The 24,186-nt window shown below is 44.3% G+C and overlaps 1 protein-coding gene across 3 annotated transcripts in view; it reads right to left on the bottom strand.

The window, feature by feature from the left end:
- Positions 1-11,654: 11,654 nt before the first annotated feature.
- RALBP1 (ralA binding protein 1) overlaps positions 11,655-24,186 on the bottom strand; it is a 58,847-nt gene continuing 46,315 nt past the window's right edge. For all 3 annotated transcript variants that reach the window (XM_059140120.1, XM_059140119.1, XM_059140121.1), the window contains exons 7-10: positions 21,850-21,957; positions 16,083-16,204; positions 15,291-15,414; positions 11,655-13,564 (exon numbers count right to left, since the gene is read on the bottom strand). In XM_059140120.1, coding sequence (XP_058996103.1) covers positions 13,298-13,564; positions 15,291-15,414; positions 16,083-16,204; positions 21,850-21,957 — 621 coding nt within the window. In that variant the 3' untranslated portion in view covers positions 11,655-13,297. The remainder of the gene's footprint in view (positions 13,565-15,290; positions 15,415-16,082; positions 16,205-21,849; positions 21,958-24,186) is intronic.

The following is a 24,186-nucleotide window of genomic DNA, read 5'->3' as shown; positions in this document are numbered from 1 at the left end:
TTAGTTCAGTAATTTCTTTGCCATCAGCACGTGCCACCCAGGGCTAGGTTCCGTTGTGGACATGTAGGGTGTGTGCCCACTGGAGCCGGTCCGGGGCGGCTGGCTGCTGCGACATAGGAGCCCTTGGTCCGGCTGTACCTTGAAGACCTGCTCCATGCTCATTGCCCGCGGCACCCCTATGAGCTCTGGTTTCCATGACTCATGACTCGGCTGGCAGAGCTGCAGGAGCAGGACAGAGCCCCACGAGGCTTGGGGTGCAGACTGGGGAGACTGAGGCAGCTTTCTGTAGGTACTGCTACCAAGAAGGGCTCGGTCCCTTCCTGTCTCCCCATAACCGTGCGAAGGGAAGACCCCGGGCCAGAGGAAGCCACAAGGACCTGGTGGTCTGCGTCTGCACAAGGTGGGGCCAAGAGCCGAATGGGCTACTGGGGCCTCCCCGCGGAGGCGCAGGCGCTACTCAACCACGTTCTGATGGTTCCCGCCACGCCCCGGGGTTCCCGGGGTTTCAGCTACAGGATGTGTACTTACATGCTTCATGTCCATGCGGCTGCGCGTCCTTGGGAGCAGGGGCCACAGCCCTCGACTTGGAGATAAAGAATTTGAATGTAGGGTCTGCTTAAAAAGGCTCCGCCACTGATCCCTGCCTTGGGGGGCTGGGAGCACCCGCCGCTGCAACCGAGGGGCCCTCCCTGGCTCCCGGTGGCACTGTTCCCAGCTCCGCCCGGGGAAAGCAGACCCAGATTGCGCCGTCGCCGGTGGATGTCACAGGGAGGGGCAAGGTGGGAGTGGCGCCGCTTGGATTCTAGGCTGGGTAGTCCGCGCCGAGGGCTGGCCGGACTGGGGCTGGTCGGGCCAACAGGGCCCCCAGGCTGGCAGGGGCCAGTGGGTGCCTGCGTGCGACAGGATCGTCTAAGGGAGAAAAGGAGGGACACTGAAGATTCAGCAGTTCTTAGACCAACTCCAGGAGCCAAACCAGTTAGGACGTAAGCTGAATTCATAATCAGAAAATGAGTAAAATGGTAATTCAGGTATTTAATATGGGGTAGCTGATCTTAGAAGATATTCTGTGATTTGGGGACTTCTGAGTGAGGTCGACGAAGGTGAAGAGGAAAACTATCTTTTTTCCAAAGCTAGAGCTCCTTCCCCAAGTGGTCATGGTCGGGCATTCGGCCTTCTGCCCTCACCTCTGCCCCAGCAGCCTGCCTGGCTTGGAGTTGCGCTGTTCTAAAGGATCTCAGCTGCTCCTCGCCTTGTCTGAGACAAATCTCTTTGCCAGCTTTTGTGAGTTTTCAGTGTCCCTTTACCCAGCCACCAGGCCACCAGACACCTCCTACTTGCTTAGTGGAGTGGCTGGGCGTGGGGGCACCTTTCGGCTGTGATCTTTGCCCTTAAGTCTTGGAGGTAGTTCTGTGATGCCAGACCACTAGTTTTTCTGGAACTCTCCAGCTGAATTGGCAAGTGCTGATCTCCCGACTACCACGCACATGCCCTCAGAGCCATCCAGGCTGTTGGCACGCCGATTGTTAGTTTGCGGGGCCGGAAGGTGGGCGCCCAGTGTGTTACTGATTCTTCTCACACCTGGTCAGTCCGGGCCCCACTTTGCATCGGGGGAGTCTGTTTCCTGGCAGGCTGGAAGCTGAATTCGCTGAAGGAGGCGTGTGGACCATCCGCCCACTGCAGCGTCGAGAGCGTAGATGTCTGACACACCAGGCGTGGTGTACTTGGGGAGCAGCGGGGAGCAGTGCTTCCTCACAGATGCATCTCCAGGGAGGCGGGACTGTGAGCGGGGGCGGCAGGGTTTGAAACGGACCATCTATAGGAAAAAGCTCAGGCTCCGGGACACATGCGATGATCTCCTTGTTCGGTCGTGTTCTGTGCAAGACTCCAGGAGACCGCGGGGATGAGTGATGGGTGGAAGAGAAGGAAGCTCCCGGCAACCCGAAACCAAGCAAACGCTCTCTCCACAGTGAATAATCTTGTGACTCAAACCAGAAGAAAAAAAGTTGAGTCTGGAAATAAATGTGAGTAAGCAAGACTCTGTGCTTCTGTATTCAGCCTTTCAAAACTCTCATGCTAGGTGGAGAAGGTTACAAAGAGCGGGGCAGGTTCTTTTCCTAGAAAACTGGACAGCAAGTGTCGCATGCTGTGATCAGATTGCACCCTATGCGGCATCAGACATTGCTCTTCTAGGTTAATTTCTGTTGTTTTTTCTTTTTTAAGGTTTTATTTATTTATTTGACAGATCACAAGTAGGCAGAGAGGCAGGCAGAGAGGGGGAGGGAAGTAGGCTCCCTGCTGAGCAGAGAGCCCAATGCAGGGCTCATTCCAGGACCCTGGGATCATGACCCGAGCCAAAGGCAGAGGCTTTAACCCACTGAGCCACCCAGGCACCCCTGTTGTAGGTTAACTTCCACCAAATCTGATTTAAGTCAAGGTTTGCCAAAAGAAATTCGGCAAGATTTGGTACTTTGGGTTTCTAGTCGGAGATTTCATCCTAGAACTCATTCTGCCTGGCTGTCTCCAGAGTTAATTGATACCTACAGTTGTTACTAACTGGATTTGAGGCAGCATGGGGGTCGTGTTTCTAGATGTGCCGGGAGGAAGCTGTGAGCAGTGGTATCCTGCTGCCTGGTCCTGTCCCTGGCCTGGTCCTGTCCCTGTGGGCTGTCCTAGCCTAGAGTTCACTGGCAGGCCAGCACTCAGTATGGAAGTTTGGGAACAGAAATACTGGAGGAGATGAATTTGCCTGGGGAACATCGCCTAGGCGGTCACTGACGGGGGGTGGGGGGTGTGGACAGAGCCTCAGCTCCCCAGAGGCCACCCCAATGCCATCTAACTTCCGGTCTGCTACAGCGGGGGTGTGCCCTCATGGCGGGTCCCCCCAGTCCCCGAGAAAGTTCTCCGTGGCTCCCACAGAGGAAGAATAGTGCTGTATGGTGGGCTATGTGCTGCCGGCCACCTGACTTGTTCTGGATGGCCATTAATTCTGAGTTTTTTCTGGGGGCTTTTGTAGTTGTTTTGGCTCTTAAATATTGCTACCAAAATGTGGCTCGTTCCGAATGCTGCCCCTCAAATGTTCACAGACATCTCATTCACCTGCAATCTTGTTAAAGGAGAGATTCCAATCCGGAACTCCTAATCCGGAACGCCAATTCAGGTGACGTTTTTAAATACTAAGATCCTAGAAGAAGCTGTTCCTGTGGGATCTTATTTTTTCCAGATTAATACTCTCACTGCAATTTTGACATCTTAACTGCAGTGGCACAGTAATCAAAAAGATGAAGTGTTTAATATCTGTATTTTGTTTTCTCAGTTGCCAACCGTTGCTTTAAGGCATGTGGTGGCGGCACCCACGTGGTGACCGGCCGTCGGGACAGGTGGCCATGGCCACAGTGGCTGTGGTGGCAGCACCAGCCCTCCCACGGCAGAAGGGAAGAGCGAGGGTCAGCCAGGTACAGGCTCATGGAATTTGGAGTGGGGGCGGCCTGCATCCTCCAGCTGTCCAGAATGTTCTGTTTGGCTCGACCATCATCTCCCATCCGAGAGCTGCCTCCTTCTGTACACAAATGCCATGCTGCCCGCTGGGGTCCATACCGGCCTGCGCGCCCACTCGGCGAGTGTCCCCACGGTCTCCACATCAGAGGCAAAGTGCCAAACCTGGTCAATCCTCAGTCCAGCCCTCCCTCCCCAGCTCCACCTACTTGACAGCTTTCATGCCTTTTCTCCTGCGTTCAATTACCCTGTGGTCTCTTCTCTTTCCCTCAAGTAGTAGGAGCTCTCAACTGCGCAGCACTTAGCATCGCTGGAACCTTCTGCAGAGGTAGGATCAGCCTTGACAAGCTAAGGTGGGGTGGCCAGACAGAAACTAAAAATTCAGGGGAGGAGAGCTAGGTCACCCTTACTCAAATATTTGTCACTGTTGATCTGAAGTGAAAGTGTAACCAGAAGTCTGTACATGGCAACCCCATGGTAAGGTCAGCCTAAGTCAAAGACAAGGCCAGAGAGGAGTATGGCGCCACCAGCCCTCCGGGGACTCCGCCTGCCGAGAGGTGTCGCCCTCCACTGCGCCCGAGCTGCAGGGGCCCAGGCGCCGCAGCTGCCAGGGCCGAGTTCATATCTCCTTCCAGAGAACCTTCCCTTCCTTACTGCTGCTCCCTGCTTGGGAAGACAGACAGCAGAAGACAGACAGCAGAGACCACCTTACTAGCACTGAATGAGAGATGCTTTGATCCCTAGGTGAGAAACACCAAGAATTTTGGGTGCGACCTTGATCCGAAGACTACAGACATCCTCCCGAAGAGGTGGCTCTTGCTTTCTCTAAGTGCAGCTGGGATTTTCAGCAGTTTCTTGCCTTTTGTTGGGGCTGGGCTCTCCAGAGAATCCTATTCTGAGCCTGGCCGAACTGGCCCAGGGTGCCCGCAGAGGCCACTTCAGTCCCTCTCAGTGTCGGGGAGGCCTGGTGACAGGAGAGGCCAATAGCCAGCTGTGTGCCATGCCATGGCTTCGAGCCTCAGGCCCCTGTTGTTAAAAACAAGACAACAGGCCCAAAATGGAGTCACTTACGCTAATACCCCTGTCACCAAACGAAGACTCAGCTTAGTTTCAGCTCTCCAGGAAATGGATTTGAAACCAGTCCAGTCCGGAACTGCCTGACCAGCACTGGGAGGTAAGCGACCCAGGCCATCCCCTTGATGAAAGCAGCTCCGCAGTAACCAACCTGCTTTTTGCCAGTTCTAACTTCTCTGTCCCTGCTCCCTTCTGCCTACAATCCTTTCATTTTGTACCGCTCTTTGAACTCCTTTCTAACTGCTAGATGAGATATTGCCTGTTTCGAAGCCATCTTTGCTCAAACTTAAAATTTGTAACATGCTCAGACAGAGACACCCGGCAGCGTGCAGGACCAGTGAGCCACGAGGCACAGGCGCCCACCGAGCCCCCTAGAGCTTTGCTTGCGCTGCTGTGGCCGTTGGAGGCGGTGGCTCACTCCTTCTTGGAGAAAGCCTTGCAGCTTTTGTATCAGGAGCCTTGAGACTTGATTTGAGCACGATTTCCCCAGACTGAGCCTGACTGAAAAACCAGAATGAGTCCAGATTTAACTGGGTCCAACCTGAAAACTGGATTGGGCCCAAGGTAGAAACCAGACTGGGTCTGGGGTCAGACTAGATCTAAGCTAGCTGGACTGGGTCCAGTGTGAGGCCTCAGATTTCAAATTTTATTACAAGGCTGAACAAGCAGGTTTACCTTACCAAGCATAATAATCTCGAGTACAGTGGCTACAGTGGACTTTTTTTTTTTTTTCAAGATTTATCTGACAGAGCATGCGCACAAGCTGGCAGAGCGGCAGGCAGAGAGAGAAGCAGGCTCTCCGCTGAGCAGAGAGCCCAGCCGATGTGGGGCTCAATCTGAGGACCCTGAGATCATTAGCGAAGGCAGACACTCAACCAACAGAACCACCCAGGCACGGTAGACAACTTTAAACCTAATAAGCTTATCCATTTATGAGATGCCTAGAGAAAAATGGGTCCTAGCCATCAGCTCCCTATTAAAAGTAAGAGGGAAAATTTTTTTTGTTCTTCCTCCTCTACGGCTTCTGGGGACCCGGAAGAGACCTACTGGGTCACCCCTCCCACTCTGGGACCTGCAGATGGGCTCCTGGGAAAACTGGCAAGAGCCCGCAAACTGTGAGAATTTTACCAGGGTCAGCTCTTCCATACCTCTGTGGTGCTTGGTCAACAGAGGAGGCCATGGTGTGACCTTGTCCCTTCCTCTCCACATTCAGAATGGCAGACAAAAAGCCTTTGTTACGAATTAGAGCTTTGAATTAGAACTTGGAACTTGTTTCCGGTTACCCCTGGGTGTCGGTCCTTTCTCTCCTGTGCAGTTATATTGCTTTATTGTTGGTCTCATTTGGTGTCCACAGAACTTGGCTTGTCAGCTGCCAGGCTGGGGACCCCAGAATATGGCCAGATAGAAATGTGGATTGCACTCTCCCTTCCAGACAACTGTCGCAGGCTCTCAGGGACTTGGCTCTTTGAGTATCTTGAGTGGCTCTGGATAATCAGATGATAGTATCTTTTGCACCTTCTTTGGGGACACCTCGTGTCCACGGGGTTGCTCAGTACGGACAAGAATATTTACCATTAGTCTCAGCTGAAACCCAATAAGCTAGATGAAAGATTTTTTTTTTTTTTTAATTAGCTCAACAGCCAGAATTTGGCCAAACTGGACATTGATATTCAGAGCCTGATAGTTTTATTTTAGTTTTGGGGAGAAGTCCTAAAAAAATTCCTCTGTGTCCTAAAGGAAAGAACAAGATTCTGAAGTCTTTGTGGAAGGATTTACTAAAACATTGCAAAGACACACAGCCTGAAATCTAGAATGTAGGAATGTTCTGATTTCCATCTTAGTTGAAGATCTCTCCATGATAGAAAAGCAGCAAACTGAAGATGATGTACTTGGATGGCTGGGTCAGCCTCTTGGCATCATTCAGGTTGCAACCCAGTTCTTTGAGAGGTAAAAACAACTATACTTGGGGTGCCCAGCTGGCTCAGTCAGGGTCATGGGCTAAAGCTCCACAACGGGTGTAGAGATTACCAAAAACAAACTTTTAACAGTAAATAAACAAAAACTGTTTGTCTTACAAAATGAGTCTCCACAAGAATAGAAACGTGGTTCTAAAACCATCTAAAGCTCTTCCTGCCATCTTTACGAACCCCCAAAACGCCCCCCACCCCGTTCATCTCAGAAGGCTTTGAGAACAAAAGTCCTTCTTGGCAGAGTTGCGTTCTTTCTCTCCGTCCTCTGAGATGGAAGAATTCTACCTGGTCTGTGTAATTCTCATCGGGGGAAAAAGATCTTTAAATTCTTCTCTACAAATATTAGTGGAAAGTAGAAGCCATGTGAGCCGGTAACCTTAATTTATTCTATTTTGCCTAACACAAAATTTGTATCCAACTGTTCTTTCATAAACTAGTGAGTTCTGCACTATTATAACTATCTTAGAGCTGAAATCTTAAAGCTCCAAGACCAGTGTCTGCAGGTTTAGGCATGTCAGTGTATATACCTTATAAATGTGATTTTTTTTTTTTTTTTTTTTAGCTCCAGATGATGTTGCCCAAATTAATTTGTACGGAGCTCTATTTGGCTTAAGGACAAGTATTCCATAAATCAGGTATATTCTCAGAACACAGAAACTAACCAAAATGTTATTCAAGCTCATGTGATCTAGGATAATCTTAAGTAAATAAAATCTAGTTTAAGTTTGTTGGTTTAATTAAAACAGGCATGTCTTTAGAGTTATTAACATTAAATATAATGTGAACATAAAACTTAGTTTACTAAAAATCAAATAAGCTCATGTCTCTGTTACAGAATTTGTCAGCAAGAAAGGTAGGATGGTGGTTAGCAGTTTAATATCGTGAAATTTTCACAACCAGCCTAAATTGTTAAGAACAAGTGAATTAAATAGATGTAAATTAAAGTTTATAAATGAACTTTTCACCAACAATTGTGCTTTTTGGTATGTCTACTTAAAAATAGTTTTCAAAATATTTTTGGTAACTTGAAACCTTAAAGTTATACTGAGATAAACAATGGATATTCATGGAATATCTAGATCAGTGTCCAAATAAGAATACTGAAACACTGGGGGACCTGGGTGGCTCAGTCAGTTAAGCATCTGACTTTTGGTTTCGGCTCAGGTCGTGATTTCAGGGTCATGGGATCGAGCCCCAAGTGGGGGATCCCCATTCAGCGGGAGGCTGCTTTGATATGTTCTCTCTCCTTCCTCCTCAACCCCAGCCCCAGCCTCTGCATGTGCTCGCTCGCTCTCAACTAAATGCTTTTTAAGATTTTATTTATTTATTTGACAGAGAGACAGCCAGCCAGAGAGGAAACACAAGCAGACGGAGTAGGAGAGGGAGAAGCAGGCTTCCCGCTGACCAGGGAGCCTGATGTGGGGCTTGATCCCAGCAGCCTGGGCTCATGACTTGAGCCATCCAGGTGCCCCTCAAATCCTTAAAAAACAAACAAACAAACAAATAAACATTAATTACTGAACAAAGGTTTACCACTTTTGCCTTCCTTTTATAGAGGAAATAAAGACATTTGGCTCTATCGGTAAACACATTTTGTGCTAGGTTGGAAAATTTACTGAGAGGAAGAATATGCTTTTGGGAACCATGAAAATGTGTCTATAAATCTGCCAATCCACGGACTCCTAGTTTAGGAGTCTACAATTGTTTACTTCTCTGTTTTCACTAGGAATGAAGGATCGTGAAGGTGACAAATTTTAATCAATGTGTAGTGACAAAAGCTTCTTAGAAATAATAAGGGTGGGGGGATCTGGGTGGCTCAATCAGTTATTAAGCACCAGATTCTTGATTTCTGCTTAGGTCATGATCTAAGGGCTGTGAGATCGAGCCCTGCCTTGTTGAGCCTGCTTAAGATTCTGCCCCACAACCTCTCTCCCTCTACCCTCCCATTCTCCCTGCCCCCCACTCTCTCTCAAAGTTGGGGGGTGAAAGGAAACACCTGTGTATGGAAAGTAGATAAGGAAAGTAAAAGGATTGGCTAAATTTTCCACAATTAAGGAGAAAACCCAGGACAAAATCTGGACAGAAAAAACTTGTAGAAAATTTGTGGATAAGGAATCTGGGGAAAGTAATTTAAGTGTAGTGAAGCTGGCTGAGACTGGAATATAGATTAAAGACAGAATATAGATTAAAGAATAAAGATTGAATCTATATTGGAATATAAATGCATCAAAAATGTGTTTTAGGAGAAAAAACATTTTAGTATCAAAAATATACAGATACAAAAATCAGAATTTGGTTTTCTCTCTGTTAAAAGGACAAAGTTTTCTTAGATGATTGTTCTGCTCCTAAGAAGAAATTGCAAAGGTGGTTTTGTGGGTTTTTTGGTCTTTTTTTGTTTTGTTTAAACTTTGGATAGCAACGATTCTTCTTCCCCATATTACTTACTCGCTTTATACTGTTTTTATCAGGTATCCAATTATTTAAGAAAACCCAGTCTTCACGATACTGAGTTTTCTGTTCACAACTATATAACAGCCTATATTTACCCCAGTATCTCTTCTATTGTGACTTGCACTAGATAATTATTTCATAATTACCTGTCATCCTATTTAATCAAACATTTAAAACTTTTGACATTTTCTTAAAATTCTCAATAGTTTTTTGTTGTCGTTGTTGGTTTTTTTTTTTTCCACCTCAAACTAACTTCAAGATTTCCCAGAGAGCCCATGGAAAATCTCAAAGGCTGTCTTTCATTAATTTAACATGTTAAAATATGTGGGAGGCATTGTTAAATGCTTAGATTATATGTGTACAGTAAACCTTCGGCTATATGATGAGCCACCTGGGTGGCTCAGTCGGTTGGGCATCTGCCTTCAGCTCAGGTCATGACCCCAGGGTCCTGCATCGAGCCCCCGCATCAGGCTCCCTGCTCAGGGGGGAGGCTGCTTCTCTCTCTCCCTCTCCCTCTGCCTGCTGCTCCCCCTACTGCTCACTCGCTCGCTCTGTCAAATAAATAACCCTTATGTTATATATGTATGGATATATATTACTAACAAGTAATCCAGAAATTGCAATTTCTAGATATTTGTCAAAATTCTCATTGTCCAATTACCTTAAATGATGAAATAACTACATTTCCTTCTACAAAGAACTCATCAAATTATTAACCATGGGCATTTTTTAAAGTCTTATTGTTTACAGACAGTTGCTTTACCCTGATGCTTTTGTAAAAGTGAGATTCGTGGAAAGGACCCTACCAAGTACTCTTGACTACTGACGCTGCTGCCGAGTTACAAGGTATTAAACCCTGGGTGGAGATTTCACACTGAAGATGGTTCCACCTGACATCTAGGCCTGTGCAAATGGCCGGAGATCTTAAAAGAAGAGAGACCAGGAAAAAAAGCAGCCAACATTGAGGTAGACAGCTTTCTCCTAAGACGTGGGGCCAAGAATATTTCTTTCTATTCCTTCTTTCTCTGACCATCCTTTCCCTAAGTCTTACAAGTCTTACATCATGAAGGTCTTTAGGATTCTTCTGTTCACCTTTGCCTTGCCTCTGGCCCATAAACTACCTTGTTCACATACCTCAAGCAGGTCATCAGCATCTAAACATCTGTTGGATTTGTTACAATGCTGGTGATCCCATAGTTGTGTCTATTACAAGCTTCTCTCTGATTTCCAATCCCTTGGTTTCTTTGGAACAAGTTCGGCCCTCTCTTAGTCCTGTCAGGCTCCCCTAATCCTCGGGTCGATCCCTCTCTCTCCAGCTAACAACCCCAAACCTGGGGAATCTTGCATGCAGGCTTGGAACCAAGAAACATACAAGAAGCTACCCAGAATACAACCACCCATGCAGTCCACAGGTCCTGAAATTTTACTGGCTTCCATGGCTGTCAGCTGCCTGGCCCCAAGCCACAGATGCAAACCAGATATCCCAGGAAGCCTTCGTGATTCCAGATTCACTTCCTTCAACAGATTCCGCTCTTCACCTGGCTAAGCATGAGTGCAAATGCGGTGATCAGAATGTCTCCTCAGCCCCTGAAGGTCCTGAAGAATCTGCTGCTAGAGCAACAGCTGCCCCACAGCGGCAAGCAGACCCTCAGCTCTCTCACCAGAGAGATTCCTGATACCAGGAAGGCCCTTGGTTACCTGAGCAAGAAGGTGTCTGTGCTGTGGCCGGTGCCACTTGCTGCACTGATCTGTGAACACACCAGTTGGCGTAAGCGACTCCTTCAAACAGGGTCTCTGTTGACTGATGTGGGTCTTGGGGACCATGGCTCTGGAGCATACTCCAGACACTGGGATTTATCCTGCTTATAGGCCTAATAACTCCCTGGTCTGAATCTCTCAGAAGCTTTAAATCCATGTATGCTGCCACTTAGCAGGATGCAAATGATCTCCCTAAGAATACAGCATCAGGAAAGGAACAGAATGACCAAATTAAAGAATGTGAACCCAACACTGGGTGAAAACTGCAAGAACACCAGAATGGGAGCAGAGAGGAGCGCGAATGCCTTAAGTTTTGATCCCATCTCTCAAGGCTGAGAGTCTCATCAAAAGTGGGGGTTAGTGTTAGAAACAAGAGGCCCAACTCAGGGTCACTTATGTTAAGCCCCATGTCAGCAACCACAACGTAGTTATAGCTTCGAGGCTCCAAGCAATGGAATCTTCATCAGGACTCGCCCAATCCACGCTAGTTAATCTGCCTGACAGACCCCTGTCAGCCCCTAAAGTAAGTGACTTGGTAATAACCGACCTCTTCTTTTGCCAAGTTGGGCTGACTGACCTGTGCTTCATTTCGAAGGGCACTTTGCACTGAAGCAGGCCATCACTCACAGAAGAAGCCGCAGCCCCGATCGCAGGCAGCTGGGCCGCACGATCACATGCTCCCTCAGCAGCAAGCACCTACGTGGGGAAGGAGGACAGCAAACCTCGCCACCAGCAAAGGGCATAAAGTCCACCGAGGTGAGGAACAGACAGCGAGTAAAAAGGTTAGGGCACTCTTGGACCGTAAATATCAGACCAACTCCGGGTTAGCCACAGGATGCTAACTACTTCAAGAAAGAACGTATACAAAAAAAAAAAAAAAAAAAAAAAAAGAGACGCTGGGTTTGGTAGTTTGTTTTTTTTCCTCAAATGGCTGTTGAATTTATTTCCTTGATCAATAATGGTCCTGGCAAAAATTAGTTAACCAACGCTGAGACAACTGTAATGAAATACTAATTTTAAAAATCCATGACACCTTGATAGAAATTAAAGTTTACACAAACAAAAAAAGGAACCTTCAATATTGCCAGCAAATGAAATGAATGTAATATGACCGACGGGACAGCAAGAAGGCTTTTATACGTTTATATTTGACACCTGACCATATTTTCAGTCACCATAATATCTTCTCTCCAGATTTAAAAAAATAGTATGCTGATTTCTATAACAAAGCTTTTTTTCGTACAAAAATCAAACAATGGCCAACAAGTCACAACAGTGCAATAGGTAGAGAATAAAAAACCGCATCAAACAGGTGCTGAAAATAAATAGTAACTAGGAGAGGACAGAGCCCTCGTGGGGGGTTTGTTTCCATCACCTTGAGTGTGTGGGGTCTGTCTTCACAGCTGTGAAAGCTGACCTACCTCATGGGTGCCACTGATTCCGACAGAGCGTGACTGGACACGGGTGCCTGAGGGCGGACCTCCCAGATGCCTCAGTCACCAGAGAAGTTGCAGAAGCAAGAAAACAGGGTCGGGGATCACAGCTATCATTTAAAGGAAAAGATTTCTTTTTCTATTGCTCAATCTTGTCAATTGGGAGTCCATCAGCAGGTTCACTGAGATGAAACGGGTCACTGAAAACCTTTGTCTAAGAGCATATATGGCTTATTCAGGCAAAGAGACTTTTACATTCTAGCCCAAGCAAGCAATCTCATTCTCTGTTTAACGGCAGATCAGTCACACAGATTATTTCTGGGTTCAGAAACAGATCCTCGGTGTGGATGCCTCAGGCCAGGCAGCTACCTGCGACCAACCCAGTGAAAACATGCGCTGATCACCAGCAGCGAGGAGCCCACAGGAGCGAGGCAGCTGCCCCGGGGCCAGTGGGCAGGCTCCACCGGCAGCTCTGTCTGGGACTGGCTAGGCCATCCTGTGACTCAGGCTCGTGGACTGGGGTTTAGGACTGTCAAAGGAGAGAGTGACAAGGGTGGGTAAAGGTTAACCTCAGTAAGAGCCGTTCTGGCCCATCAGGAGATATGAGGCAGCTCCCCATTATATAATCTGCACCGAAAAGGTGTAAAAGGCACGAGCAAGAGTGACTAGTAAGCAGAGATCCCGGAGGGTGAGACTGTGGGGCAATCCACAAGGCAGGAACAGTGTTCACCTTGTTTGGTTCCCCCCCTTGAACGACAGAAAGAGATCCTGATTCTGCTGTAATAAAAAAGCAAAGAAAGACGATTTTTGGTTTAAAAAGAAGCCACTCAAGGGTTAAAATAGTTTTAAGTTAACAAAGAAAATTAATCTTCAAATAAGCTGACACTATCTGGAAAACTCATCTGTCCCCTACAAGCCCACACTGCGTGCACTGCTTTGTCCTCCCGTGTAACCTGAGCCTGACGCGGAGAAGTCATACGTGTGAAAAGAAAGAAGAGTCTGAGAAGAAAAGACATCTTTACAGAATGTACAGCAGAGAGTTGTCCACTCCGACTCTCAGGGTTACAGTAAGATGCACAGGTCTCGTTGGGTCTGGGGATTCTGTGACGCTCGGGCTGCTCAGATGGGCGTCTCCTTCCTGTCTCTGCTCGGGGACGGCTTGGCCTGCTCCTTGCCTGCCTTTGGCTGCTCCTTAGCTGCTTTCGTCTCTGGGGCGCTGTCTCTGGGCGGCTGTCCGGCGCCCCCATGCCTCTCAGGCTCGTCCTCGTCCTGCACCTGCGGTTCGGGCTTGGCTCGCTGCAGCTGGAGCAGGCGCAGCTGCACCCGCAGTTCGATGATGGCCTCCCGTTCTTCGTGAATCGCTTGATTCAAATGATTGTTCTTTATCTTGAATGACAAAGGAACAGTTGTCACTTAAGAAGGGGAGAGGGACAATGAGGAACAAGGGTATCCTACACAAGAATCTATTTCTGTTTTAGGCAACTTGTGAAACAGGAGAGAACATAAATATGCAAATGAGACACATAAACACCTTGACCCGGAATGCACAAAATCCTCCTTACAGAAGAGTAAACACATCTGGAAAAGATATATGCAACAACAGAAAACAATTTGCTTAATGATATTAAATATTTTAGTGTTTAAAATGGTTTGTTTTAAACTGGCTCCTGACCACCCCTTAGGTAAGTGGAAGATAGAAGTGACTTTACCAGCCATCAGAAGTGACAAGTCAGAGACAAGAGGAAATCCCAGAGTTGTCTCAAAAGCAGATGTCCTTGTCTGTTGTGAACGGCATCACTTCACACATGTCCTGTAGTACTTGGGCAAACAAGCGCTATCGGTTCTACAGCGCTTCACTCCTTCAGCAAAGCCGAGGGAGCTAATCCCAAACTCTGCTGAGCTCCGGAGGCGGCGGGCTAGCGCCTGTGGCTGAGCAGTGGCCTTCACCCGCAGTACATGTGTCCCAGCCTCCCCTGCAGCCAGCCATAGCTGGGCACTGTGCGCCTCTGACAGGATCGGGCATAAGCGCTGGCTTCTACTTGCACTGCTTGCCCTTAACCACCAGGCGCTCTTGGGTTCCTTCCCTGTTCCTGCTAAGAGTGGATAAAACCTAAGTGCCTACTCTGGACCCCACGTGTCTTCCACTCGTGTGGAGGGTGGGAGACCTAGACGTCTGCCAGGCAAGGCACAGAACTGTCTTGTTCCAAAACAGAAGAGTATTCTCTTCATTAAAGCAGCTAAGCCTGTACCCTAAGTCCTACAATTCTGGAACGTTTTCCTACTTAGGATTTTCATATGATCTGTAAAACGTTAAATAAAGTGCCAACACGAGGACCTTCTAAGGAAGGGAAGCTACCTAGAGGCCCAGGTCCCAACTGTGGCTCTGCTTTTCCCACAACACAGCCCTGGCTAATGGCAAGTGTTCTGAGCCTTGAGCCTCGGTGGGCTGTCCCGTCTCAACTCTGTCTGTACGACTTACTCTTTTCTGTGGAATTCTAGTTTTCTATGCAGTGGGTGGCTCTGATCTGCCCCAGCTGCTGAATGTACCGGGATGAGAGAAAGTCATCCCACCATTCTTGAACTCTAAGAATGGCTTTCTCTCAACCCTCAGGTAAAACATCCAGAGACAATGATTAATCTGGGGTAAGAAGGGAAATTCTGATCATGATCATGTAAATCTCTTGCTTTCATTTCACCATGCGCTTGCCTCCCAGATCCCCAGTGCCAAATTTATTCACACTGGCTGCTTCAAGGATTGAGGGACGAGAGAAAACTTTGTCCCCATTTTACCCACAGGTGAGTCAGGCGACTCTTCCTTCTTCCACCAGCATTTCTCTTTCTGTTCATCTCTGGGAAGTTAGCCCAGATCTTCCACAACCGTTCAAGGACAGTCAGGAGAGGCTTCCCCGTAAGTGGGAGTCACCACACCCAGAGATGCCTCGTGAGGTCACACCTGTGCTGTGTGCTCAGCCAGGACCAGCTCACGCCCTGCACACACTGGTGAGATGTCCCCTAAACTCCTCTCTACTCAGCACCCCGCTGTTTCCCAAGGAAAAGACGACTTCTAAGGGAAAGAGGTAGCCTCTACAAGTTTTGGGAAGCTGGTGCTCACTTCTAGTTCTTCATTCTGCCTCTGTAAGTCCTCCAGGATGATCTGAAGCTCCTCTTCGTCCTCACTCTCACTCTCACTGTCCGAGGAGTACTCCTCAGTCTCACTGCGGCCATGCTGCTGACGGCTGTGGGCGGGAGATCAAGAGAAAAGGACAGTGAGCAGAGGAAGGAGTGCTGCCTCCTTCCCACCCTTCTTTTAGATTCACCAGGTTTTCATGACACACTTAATATAGCACCATTCTTAAGGCTTAATCAAGATGAAACAGCGAGGGCGCCTGGGTGGCTCAGTGGGTTGAGCCTCTGCCTTCAGCTCAGGTCATGATCTCAGGGTCCTGGGATCAAGCCCCGCATGGTGGGGGAGCGGGGGGGTGTCCCTGCTCAGCAGGGAGCTTGCTTCCCCCCCACCCCTGCCTACTTGTGATCTCTGTCAAATAAATAAATAAAATCTTTAAAAAAAGAAGAAGAAGAAGAAGAAGAAACTTAGGGGTGCGTGGGTGGTCAGTCAGTGGAGCGCCCACTCTTGGTTTCAGCTCAGGTCATGATCCTAGGGTCATGGACTCGACCCTGCTTGCACTCCATGCTCTGAAGAGTCTACTTTAGAGTCTCTCTCCCTCTCCCCTCACCCCCAATTGTGTACACACTGTCTCTCTCAAATTTTAAAAACAAAGAGAAAGAAAAAGATGACTGATTTGGATGCCTAGTTCTTTTGTATGAAATCTGAGAGCTAAAACAATTTTATGTTTATATTTAACTAAACATTCTTGTATACTTAAAACTCTCTGCTTTCCTTTACCTCTGAATTTCAGCAATCTCGGCTCTGAGGCGTTCAATCTCTTCTTTTTCTGAGGCAATCTGTCGGCGCAGAAACTGCTCCATAGCTAGAAGCTCCTCCTGTTCAGTCAGGATCTCATTCTCCTGAAATAAAGACCACTGGTAAACACCTTTGGAAGTATGAGTCTAGGACAAGTCACTTTTCTGGGACATTGTTCCCTTGACTTCTTTAGCCCTATACATGCATAACACAAGTTATGGGAAAGCTTGGACTGCAAAGCTTGTATCCTGTTTCCTTAATGTTAAGGCTCTCTGAGAAAAGGTTCTCTGGGAGGAATGTCTAGATTTTTCTCAAGACAAAAAATGCCACCTAGGAATCCCATGTCCTCATTTTGCAAAAGTTCCCTATGAGGCCATCACACTGGGCACAAAGCCAAAGGTCAAGTGACTATGTCTATTTTTGATTCTCAGTCCCTTCTGAACGCCTTCTCACCTCTCAGTAAAGGGAGTGTCTGTCAAAATGGCCCTTGACCATGCACTGTGATAAAGACCCAGGAAATACAGAGCTGATGTCAGTATCATCTCAAAGCAGATCTAGTAAAGGCAAGATGTTCCCAGAAATCTTTTCTCCTCACCAAAAGCTACCATCCTCTTCAACGCATGTCCCCAGAGATGATAAAGAGCAAATACTGTGCTTTCACAGAATATGCATTTCTTTTTTTTTTTTTTTTTAAATTTTCTTTATTTATTTGATAGACAAAGATCACAAGTAGGCAGAGAGGCAGGTAGAGAGAAGAGGAAGCAGGCTCTCCAAGGAGCAGAGAGCCCAATGCAGGGCTTGATCTCAGGACCCTGGGATCATGACCTGAGCTGAAGGCAGAGGCTTTTACCCACTGAGCCACCCAGATGCCCCCAGAATATGCATTTCTAAAACTGAATCACCAAAGTGGGGGGAAGGAAGATCTACCCAACCCCTCCAACCTAGAAAAAAGAACCAAACCAGAATGTCAGAGGCAGAAATGTATGGCTATGAGAACAAGGAGTTGTAGGCAAAGGTCTACAGCATTTCCTTCCCAACTCCTAGGTATCCAGAGGATAAGCACCTTTGATCAAACCTGAAAGACACTGTGGTCAGGTTCTAAAGGGAACTATCCAAAGCTTCTGGCAAGCATGAATGAGCTCTTGGAGATGGAATATGCGGTGTTCCTTCCCCACAGGCTTCTAAACACAGATGCCTTTCCTTTACCACAGTGCACCTAGTAAAACTAATGTGCTGAGAAATATCAGACTGGAAAAGTCTGAAATAAAGACATAATCTGGAACCTCATCTCACCTTCAGGGGAAGAGCTATGTGTCCCTGTCAAGCCAAACATGGTCTTTCTCAAGTGACAGAAAAGGCCTGGAACTTGCATGGCTTTAGGTATCCCACTTTCATGGATTTCTGGGAGTACAGACTGATTGCTGTCAGAATTTCATTCATTTCTGGTTAAATTCTAGAAGATTCTAGTTAAAAGAATTTCATTCATTTCTGGTTAAACTCTAGAATATTCCAGAACAGAGTTAAGGTTGACTTAAGAAGTTCAGAGGGAAAGAAAGGAGCTTACCTTCAGCTCTACACCTAGAACAATAGATACTAAAGAACTATTTGTCAAATCAATGAAAAATAAAACAAGTTATCTCCAACAACTTTCAACCACAAAGAATAAAATCAAAATAAATATTATCAGCAACAACAATCAGATAAAATCTGTACTGTGATGGGGCGCCTGGGTGGCTCAGTTGGTTAAGGCACTACCTTAGGCTTGGGTCATGATCCCGGGAGTCCTAGGATCAAGTCCCATGTCAGACTTCCCTTGCTCTGCAGGGAGCCACCCCCTCCCCTCCCTCTGTCTCTCCCACTGCTTATGTTCTCTTTCCCCCCTCTCTCTCTCTCTGTCAAATAAATAAAATCTTTTTTTTAAAAAAATCTGTATTATTACATTTTAAGAATCCCAAATTTTGTGGTCAGGAAGAACTATTAAAGTCCAATCTCATTAATATGGAAGAAGTACAACTAATCTGTAAGTTGGGGAAAACACATAAAACTCAGACCTGTGTATGAATAAGATAAGATTAAGCACCTAGGGGGCACCTGGGTGGCTCAGTAGGTTAAAGCCTCTGCCTTCAGCTCAGGTCATGATCCCAGGATCCTGGGATGGAGCCCCTCATCAGGCTCTCTGCTCAGCAGGGAGCCTGCTTCCTCCTCCTCTCTCTCTGCCTGCCTCTCTGTCTACTTGTGATCTCTGTCAAGTAAATAAAATTAAAAAAAAAAAAAAAAAGATTAAGCACTTAGAACAGTGTCCAGTAAAAAGTAATCAGCAGAAGGTAGTTTCTTTCTCCAGCAGAACACTTAAGGAAATGCCACATAAAGGTAAGAACAATTACAACAGGCATGATCCCTCTCAGGCTACCAAATCATCTTACAACTTTTTTTAAAAGATTCACACATCTGTAGTTGAGCTTCTCAAATTTAATATATGACGATCATTAAGAGTCTTGCAACACACTCCTGAGCAAGCAACAGGTCAAAGATGAAATCTAATTATCTAGTAATGAATCAAAGTGGAAACACAACATGTCCAAAGTATGGGATCCAGCAAAACCAACTCGAAAAGGGAAGTTTATGGTACAAATGCCCTCACTAAGAAAAAAGTCCTGAAACAACCTATCTCTACACCTCAAAGAACTAGAAATAGACCAAACTAACCCTAAAATTAGTGGAAGGGAGGAAATGATACAGATCAGAGCAGAAATAAATGAAATAGAGACTAGAAAATCAATATAAAAGATCAATAAAACTAAGAGTTGGTTTTTCAAAAAAAAAGCACACCTGTAGCTAGACTAAAAGAACTCAAAACCATAAATCAAAGAGGAAACATTACAATTGATACCACGGAAATATAGAACATTGTAAGAGATTACTATAAGCATTTATACACCAACAAACTGGATAACCTAGAAGAGAAGGAAATGTTCTGAGAAACATATTACCTACAAAGACTGAATCAAAAAGACTGAGTATCTGAACAGAGCAATACAAAGATTGACTCAATAATCAAAAATTGCCTAACCAAACAAAAACAAGGACCAGATGGCTTCACAAGTGAAATCTACCAAATATCTAAAGAAATAATTCCAATCCTTTTCAAACTCTTCCAAGAAAACTTAAAAATGCTCCCAAACCTCTTTTTACAAGGCCAGCATTACCCTCGTCCCAGAGCCAAAGACATTACACGAAAGTAACAGGCTGGCACCCCTGATGAACATAGATGCAAAAATCCTCAACACATACCAGCAAACCAAATTCAACAATACATTAAAAAGACCACACAACATGATCAAATGGGATTTATCTCTGGAGAGCAAGGATAGTTCAACACATGCAAATCAATAAATGTGATACACCACACTGACAGAATGAAAGATAAAAAATCCTATGATCATAATCTCAGTAGATGCCAAAAAGCATTAGACAAAATTAAAGTTTTTCCTCTCATTATAAAAAGTCTTAACAAAGTGGGTATAGAAGGAACACAGATCATCGTAATAAAGGCCACATTTGGCAAGCCCACAGGTAACATCATACTCAACAGTTAAAGGTTAAAAGCATTTCCTCTAAGATCAGGAACAACACAATTATGCCCACTCTCACTTCTATTTACTATTTACTACTGGAAGTCCTAATTAGAGTAACTAGACAAGGAAAAGAAATAAAAGGTATCCAAATTGGAAAGAAGTAAAATTGTCTCTGTTTGCAGGCTATATATTCCATATATAGAAAACCCTAAAGATGCTACCAAAACAACAGAAAACAAAAAACCTGTTAAACCCATTCTGTAAAGTTGCAGAATATAAAATCAACATACAAAAATCCGTTGTATTTTTGTATACTAGCAAACTATCTGAAAAAAAAATTAAGAAAATCCTATTTACAATAGCATCAGAAAATAAAATATTTTGAATAAATTTAACCAAGGAAGTAAAAGATCTATTAAAAACTAAAACATTGATGAAAAAACTGAAGACACAAATACATGGAAAAATACCCATGTTCACAGATCAGAAGAAGTAATATTGTTAAAATGTTCATACTACCCAGAGAGATCTAGAAATTCAAAATTCCAATGGTGTTTTTCACAGAAATAGGAAAAAACAATCCTAAAATTTATATAGAACCAAAACAGTCTGTTAGTATCAAAGCAATCCTGAACAAAAGGAACAAAGTTGGAGGCATCACACTACCTGATTTCAAAGTATACTGATTTCAAAAGCTTTATTTAATAAAACAGTATGTTACTGGTGAAATAGAGACCAACAGAGTGGAACAGAGAGCCAAAAATAAATCCACCCATTTACGGCCAACTCATCTTCGCAAAGTGCCAAGAACACGTACAGGGAAAGGACCATCCCTTCAATAAGTGGTGTAGGGAAACTTGTCTTCCACATGCAAAAGAATAAAACTGGACACTTAACCTCATTCCATATATATAAGTCAATTCATAATGAGTTAAAGATTTAAATATAAGACCTAAACTATGTAACTATTAGGAAAAAACAGGTTTTTCAGGAAAAACACTGGTCTAGGCAATGAATTTTTAGATATGACCCCCCAAAGCAGGCAACTAAAGCAAAAAATAGACAAATGGGATGGCATCAAACTAAAAAGCAAAGGAAAAAGTCAAAAGAGTAAGGAGATAACCTATGGAATAGGTGAAAATATTTGCAAACCACATATCAGGTAAGGGGTGAATATTCCTAAGTTTCTAAGGAATGCAACCAATACAACAGGTAGAACACAACCAACCCATTTCAAAAATGGCAAAGGACCTGAACAGACATTTCTAAACAGAAGACCTACAAATCACCAGTAGATAGATGCTCAACATAACTTATTATCAGGAAAATGAAAATCAAAACCGCAATGAGATATTACCTCACAACTGTTAGGATGACTATTATTTAAAAAAACAAAACAAAACAAAACAAACAACCATTGGCATGGAACTCATACACTGTTATGGGAATGTAAACGGAAGGCAGCCATTACGGCAAATAGAATGGAGGAAGTACCATATGATCCAGCATTTCCATCTCTGGGTTTAAACCCTAAGAAAATGAAAAGGATACTGAAAAGATACCTGCACTGCCATGTTCACTGCAGCATTATTCACAATAGTCAAAAGATGAAAACAACTCAGTGGTCAATGCACAAATGGATAAAGATGTCGGTGTGCACAGACACATACACTGGAGTATTATTCAGCACTCAACCCTGAGAGAAGGAAACCCTGCCATTTTAGGATAACATGGATAAACCTGGAGGACATGATGCTAAATGAAAAAAGCCAGAGAAAGGCAGACTGTATGATCTCACTTTTAGGTGGAATTAAAAAAAAAAAAAAAGTAGAACTCATAATAGTAGAGAGCAAAACAGTGATTACCAGAGGCTGGGGGAGAGAGAAGATGAGGGGATATTGGTCAAAAGATACAAAGTTGCAATTACAAAGGACGAGTAAGTCTAGAGATCTAGAGTATCTAGATCTCTGGAAATACACTAAAGGAATGGATTTCAGGTGCTCCCATCACAAAAGGAAAAGGTAGTTAGATGAGAAGACAATGTTAACAAGCTTTACTGTAATCATTTCTCTATGTATAGGTCTATCAAATCATCATGCTATATACACTTTAAATATGTACAAAAATTTTTTTTTTAAAGGATTTTGAAAAACAGAAGAAAAAGGTTAGCTTACCTGGGCAAGGAGAATATTTATAACTTCCTCATTTTCATTCATTTCTTCTTTGGAAACATCCTCTTTTGAAAGACTGGCAATCTCTTGTGCAATCTTGGTTTCACACTCCTGTTCAAATAAGACAAACGAAGAACTGGTCAGCCCAAATGTAACACATATTCAACAATTTCACACCATCACCATTTAGAAGTTTCCTTCTCATTTCCTACAGCTGAAAAGGTAACAGTTATAGCCAGGCGAACTATCTGGCTAGAGGAGGATTTGTTAACTGGGCTTGGAAAATAACATGCGGATCTTGGTTTGTGGCTGCACCATGAAAATGGTCAATTCTGGTTAATGTGTTCACCATTTCTGGAACCCATCCATATAAAATTATATCCTGTGATACTTTTTTAGAGAAAGGGTGTCAATTTTAAGTATGCAATTCAATTAATTTTGACAAATGAATACAGCCAAGTCACCATCACCACAATCACAATATAAACATTCCCATCACCACACAAAGTACCTTTCACCATCTGCTGGCACCTGACAACCACTGACTTATTTTTCATTGCTATAGTTTTCCCTTTTCTTGAGTTTCATATAAATTGAGTCGATCCATAAGAAATATTTTATATGTGGCTTCCTTCACACAGAATAATGTTTTTTTTAAACTATTCATCTACTTTGCTGTTTGTATTAATAGTCTGCTGAATAATATGCCATGATACACCAATCTGTTCATCCATTCACCAGCTGATGGACATTTGGGTCCTTCCTAATTTTGAGCTATTCTAACTAGAGCTGTTATGAATATTTCATACGTATATGTTTTGTGTGGGTATGTGCTTTCTTCTTTTAAATACTTAAAAGTGAGATTGCTTGGTCATATGGTAACCATATGTTTAACTTTGAAAGAAACTGCCAAACTGTTTTCCAAAATTACTATACCATTTTACATTACCAAGAGCAACAATGAGAGGTCCAGTTGCCCCATGTACTTGTCAACACCCGGTTTTTGTTTTTTTTTTTTCTTTTTACTTGTTTTTCTAGAGAGGGAGAAAGAGGGGAAGAGAGCAGAGGGGAGGGGTAGACAGAGAGGGAAAGAGAGAAAATCCCAAGCAGGCTAGAAGCCCGATACAGGGCTCAATCTCATGACCCTGAAATCATGACCTGAGCCAAAAATCAAGAGGAAGATGTTTAACTGACGGAACCATCCAGGCGCCCCAATACCTGGTATTTTCAATTTTAGTCATTCTTGTTGGGTGTGTGGTAGTACCTCATTGTGACCTCAATTTTTATTTCTTTAATGACTAATGATATTGAGCATCTTTGCATGTGCTTATTTGCCATTTGTACATGATCTTTGGTAAAGTGCTTTTTCAACTTTTTTGCCTTTTTTTAAAATTTTTAGCCTTTTTAAAACTGAATTATTAATTGTAACAAATGTACCGTACTCTGGTGGGAGAGCAGAATATATACAGGAAATCTCTGTACCTTCCTCTCAATTTTGCTGTGAACCTAAATCTGCTTCCAAAAAAATAAAGTCTAAAAAAACCCTGAATTGTTTGTCTTATGAGTTTTTTAATATATTCTAGCCCTTTATCAGGTATGTGTTTTTGCAGAATATTTTGTCACAGCCTCTGATTTGTATATTCATTTTCTTAATGGTGTCTTTTGAAGAGCATGTTTTAGCATGCCGATAAAGTGTAATCTAACAAATTTTTGAGAGAGGAGGGACAAAAAGCACATATGAGCAAGAGTGTGGGGCAGGGGGGTGGAAAGGCAGGTGGCACGAGAGAGAGGGAGAAGCAGACTCCCCGATGAGCAGAGAACCGGATGCGGGGCTCCCATCCCAGGACCCTGGGATCATGACCTGAGCCGAAGGCAAACACTTAACCAATTGAGCCACCCAGGCGCCCTAACAAATTTTTCTTTTACAATTCATGGGTATTGTGTCCTATTTAAGAAATCACTGCCTAAGCCAAAGTCATTAAGATCTTCTACGTTTAAAAAAAAGAAAAAGAAATCTATGTTTTCTTCTGGAAGTTTGCTTTTTTGTTTTTTGTTGTTTTTTTTTTGCTTGTTTGTTTGTTTTTAGGTCTTAATGTATGACTCATTTTAACTTAATTTCTGTATATGCAGTGTGGAAAGAGTCAAGGTTTTGTTTGGTTATTCTTTTTTGGTATATAGATATCCAACTGTCCCAATACCATTTATTGAAAAGAAAATCCTTCCCCACAGAACTTTTTTTTTTAAAAAAAGATTTTATTTATTAATTTGATAGAGACAGGGAGAGAGGGAACAGAAACAGCTAGAGTAGGAGAGGGAGAAGTAGGCCTCCCACCAAGCAGG

This window comes from Mustela lutreola, chromosome 11 (assembly GCF_030435805.1).
Source record: "Mustela lutreola isolate mMusLut2 chromosome 11, mMusLut2.pri, whole genome shotgun sequence".
Taxonomy (NCBI): domain Eukaryota; kingdom Metazoa; phylum Chordata; class Mammalia; order Carnivora; family Mustelidae; genus Mustela; species Mustela lutreola.
This window is presented reverse-complemented; position numbering and strand designations above follow the sequence as displayed.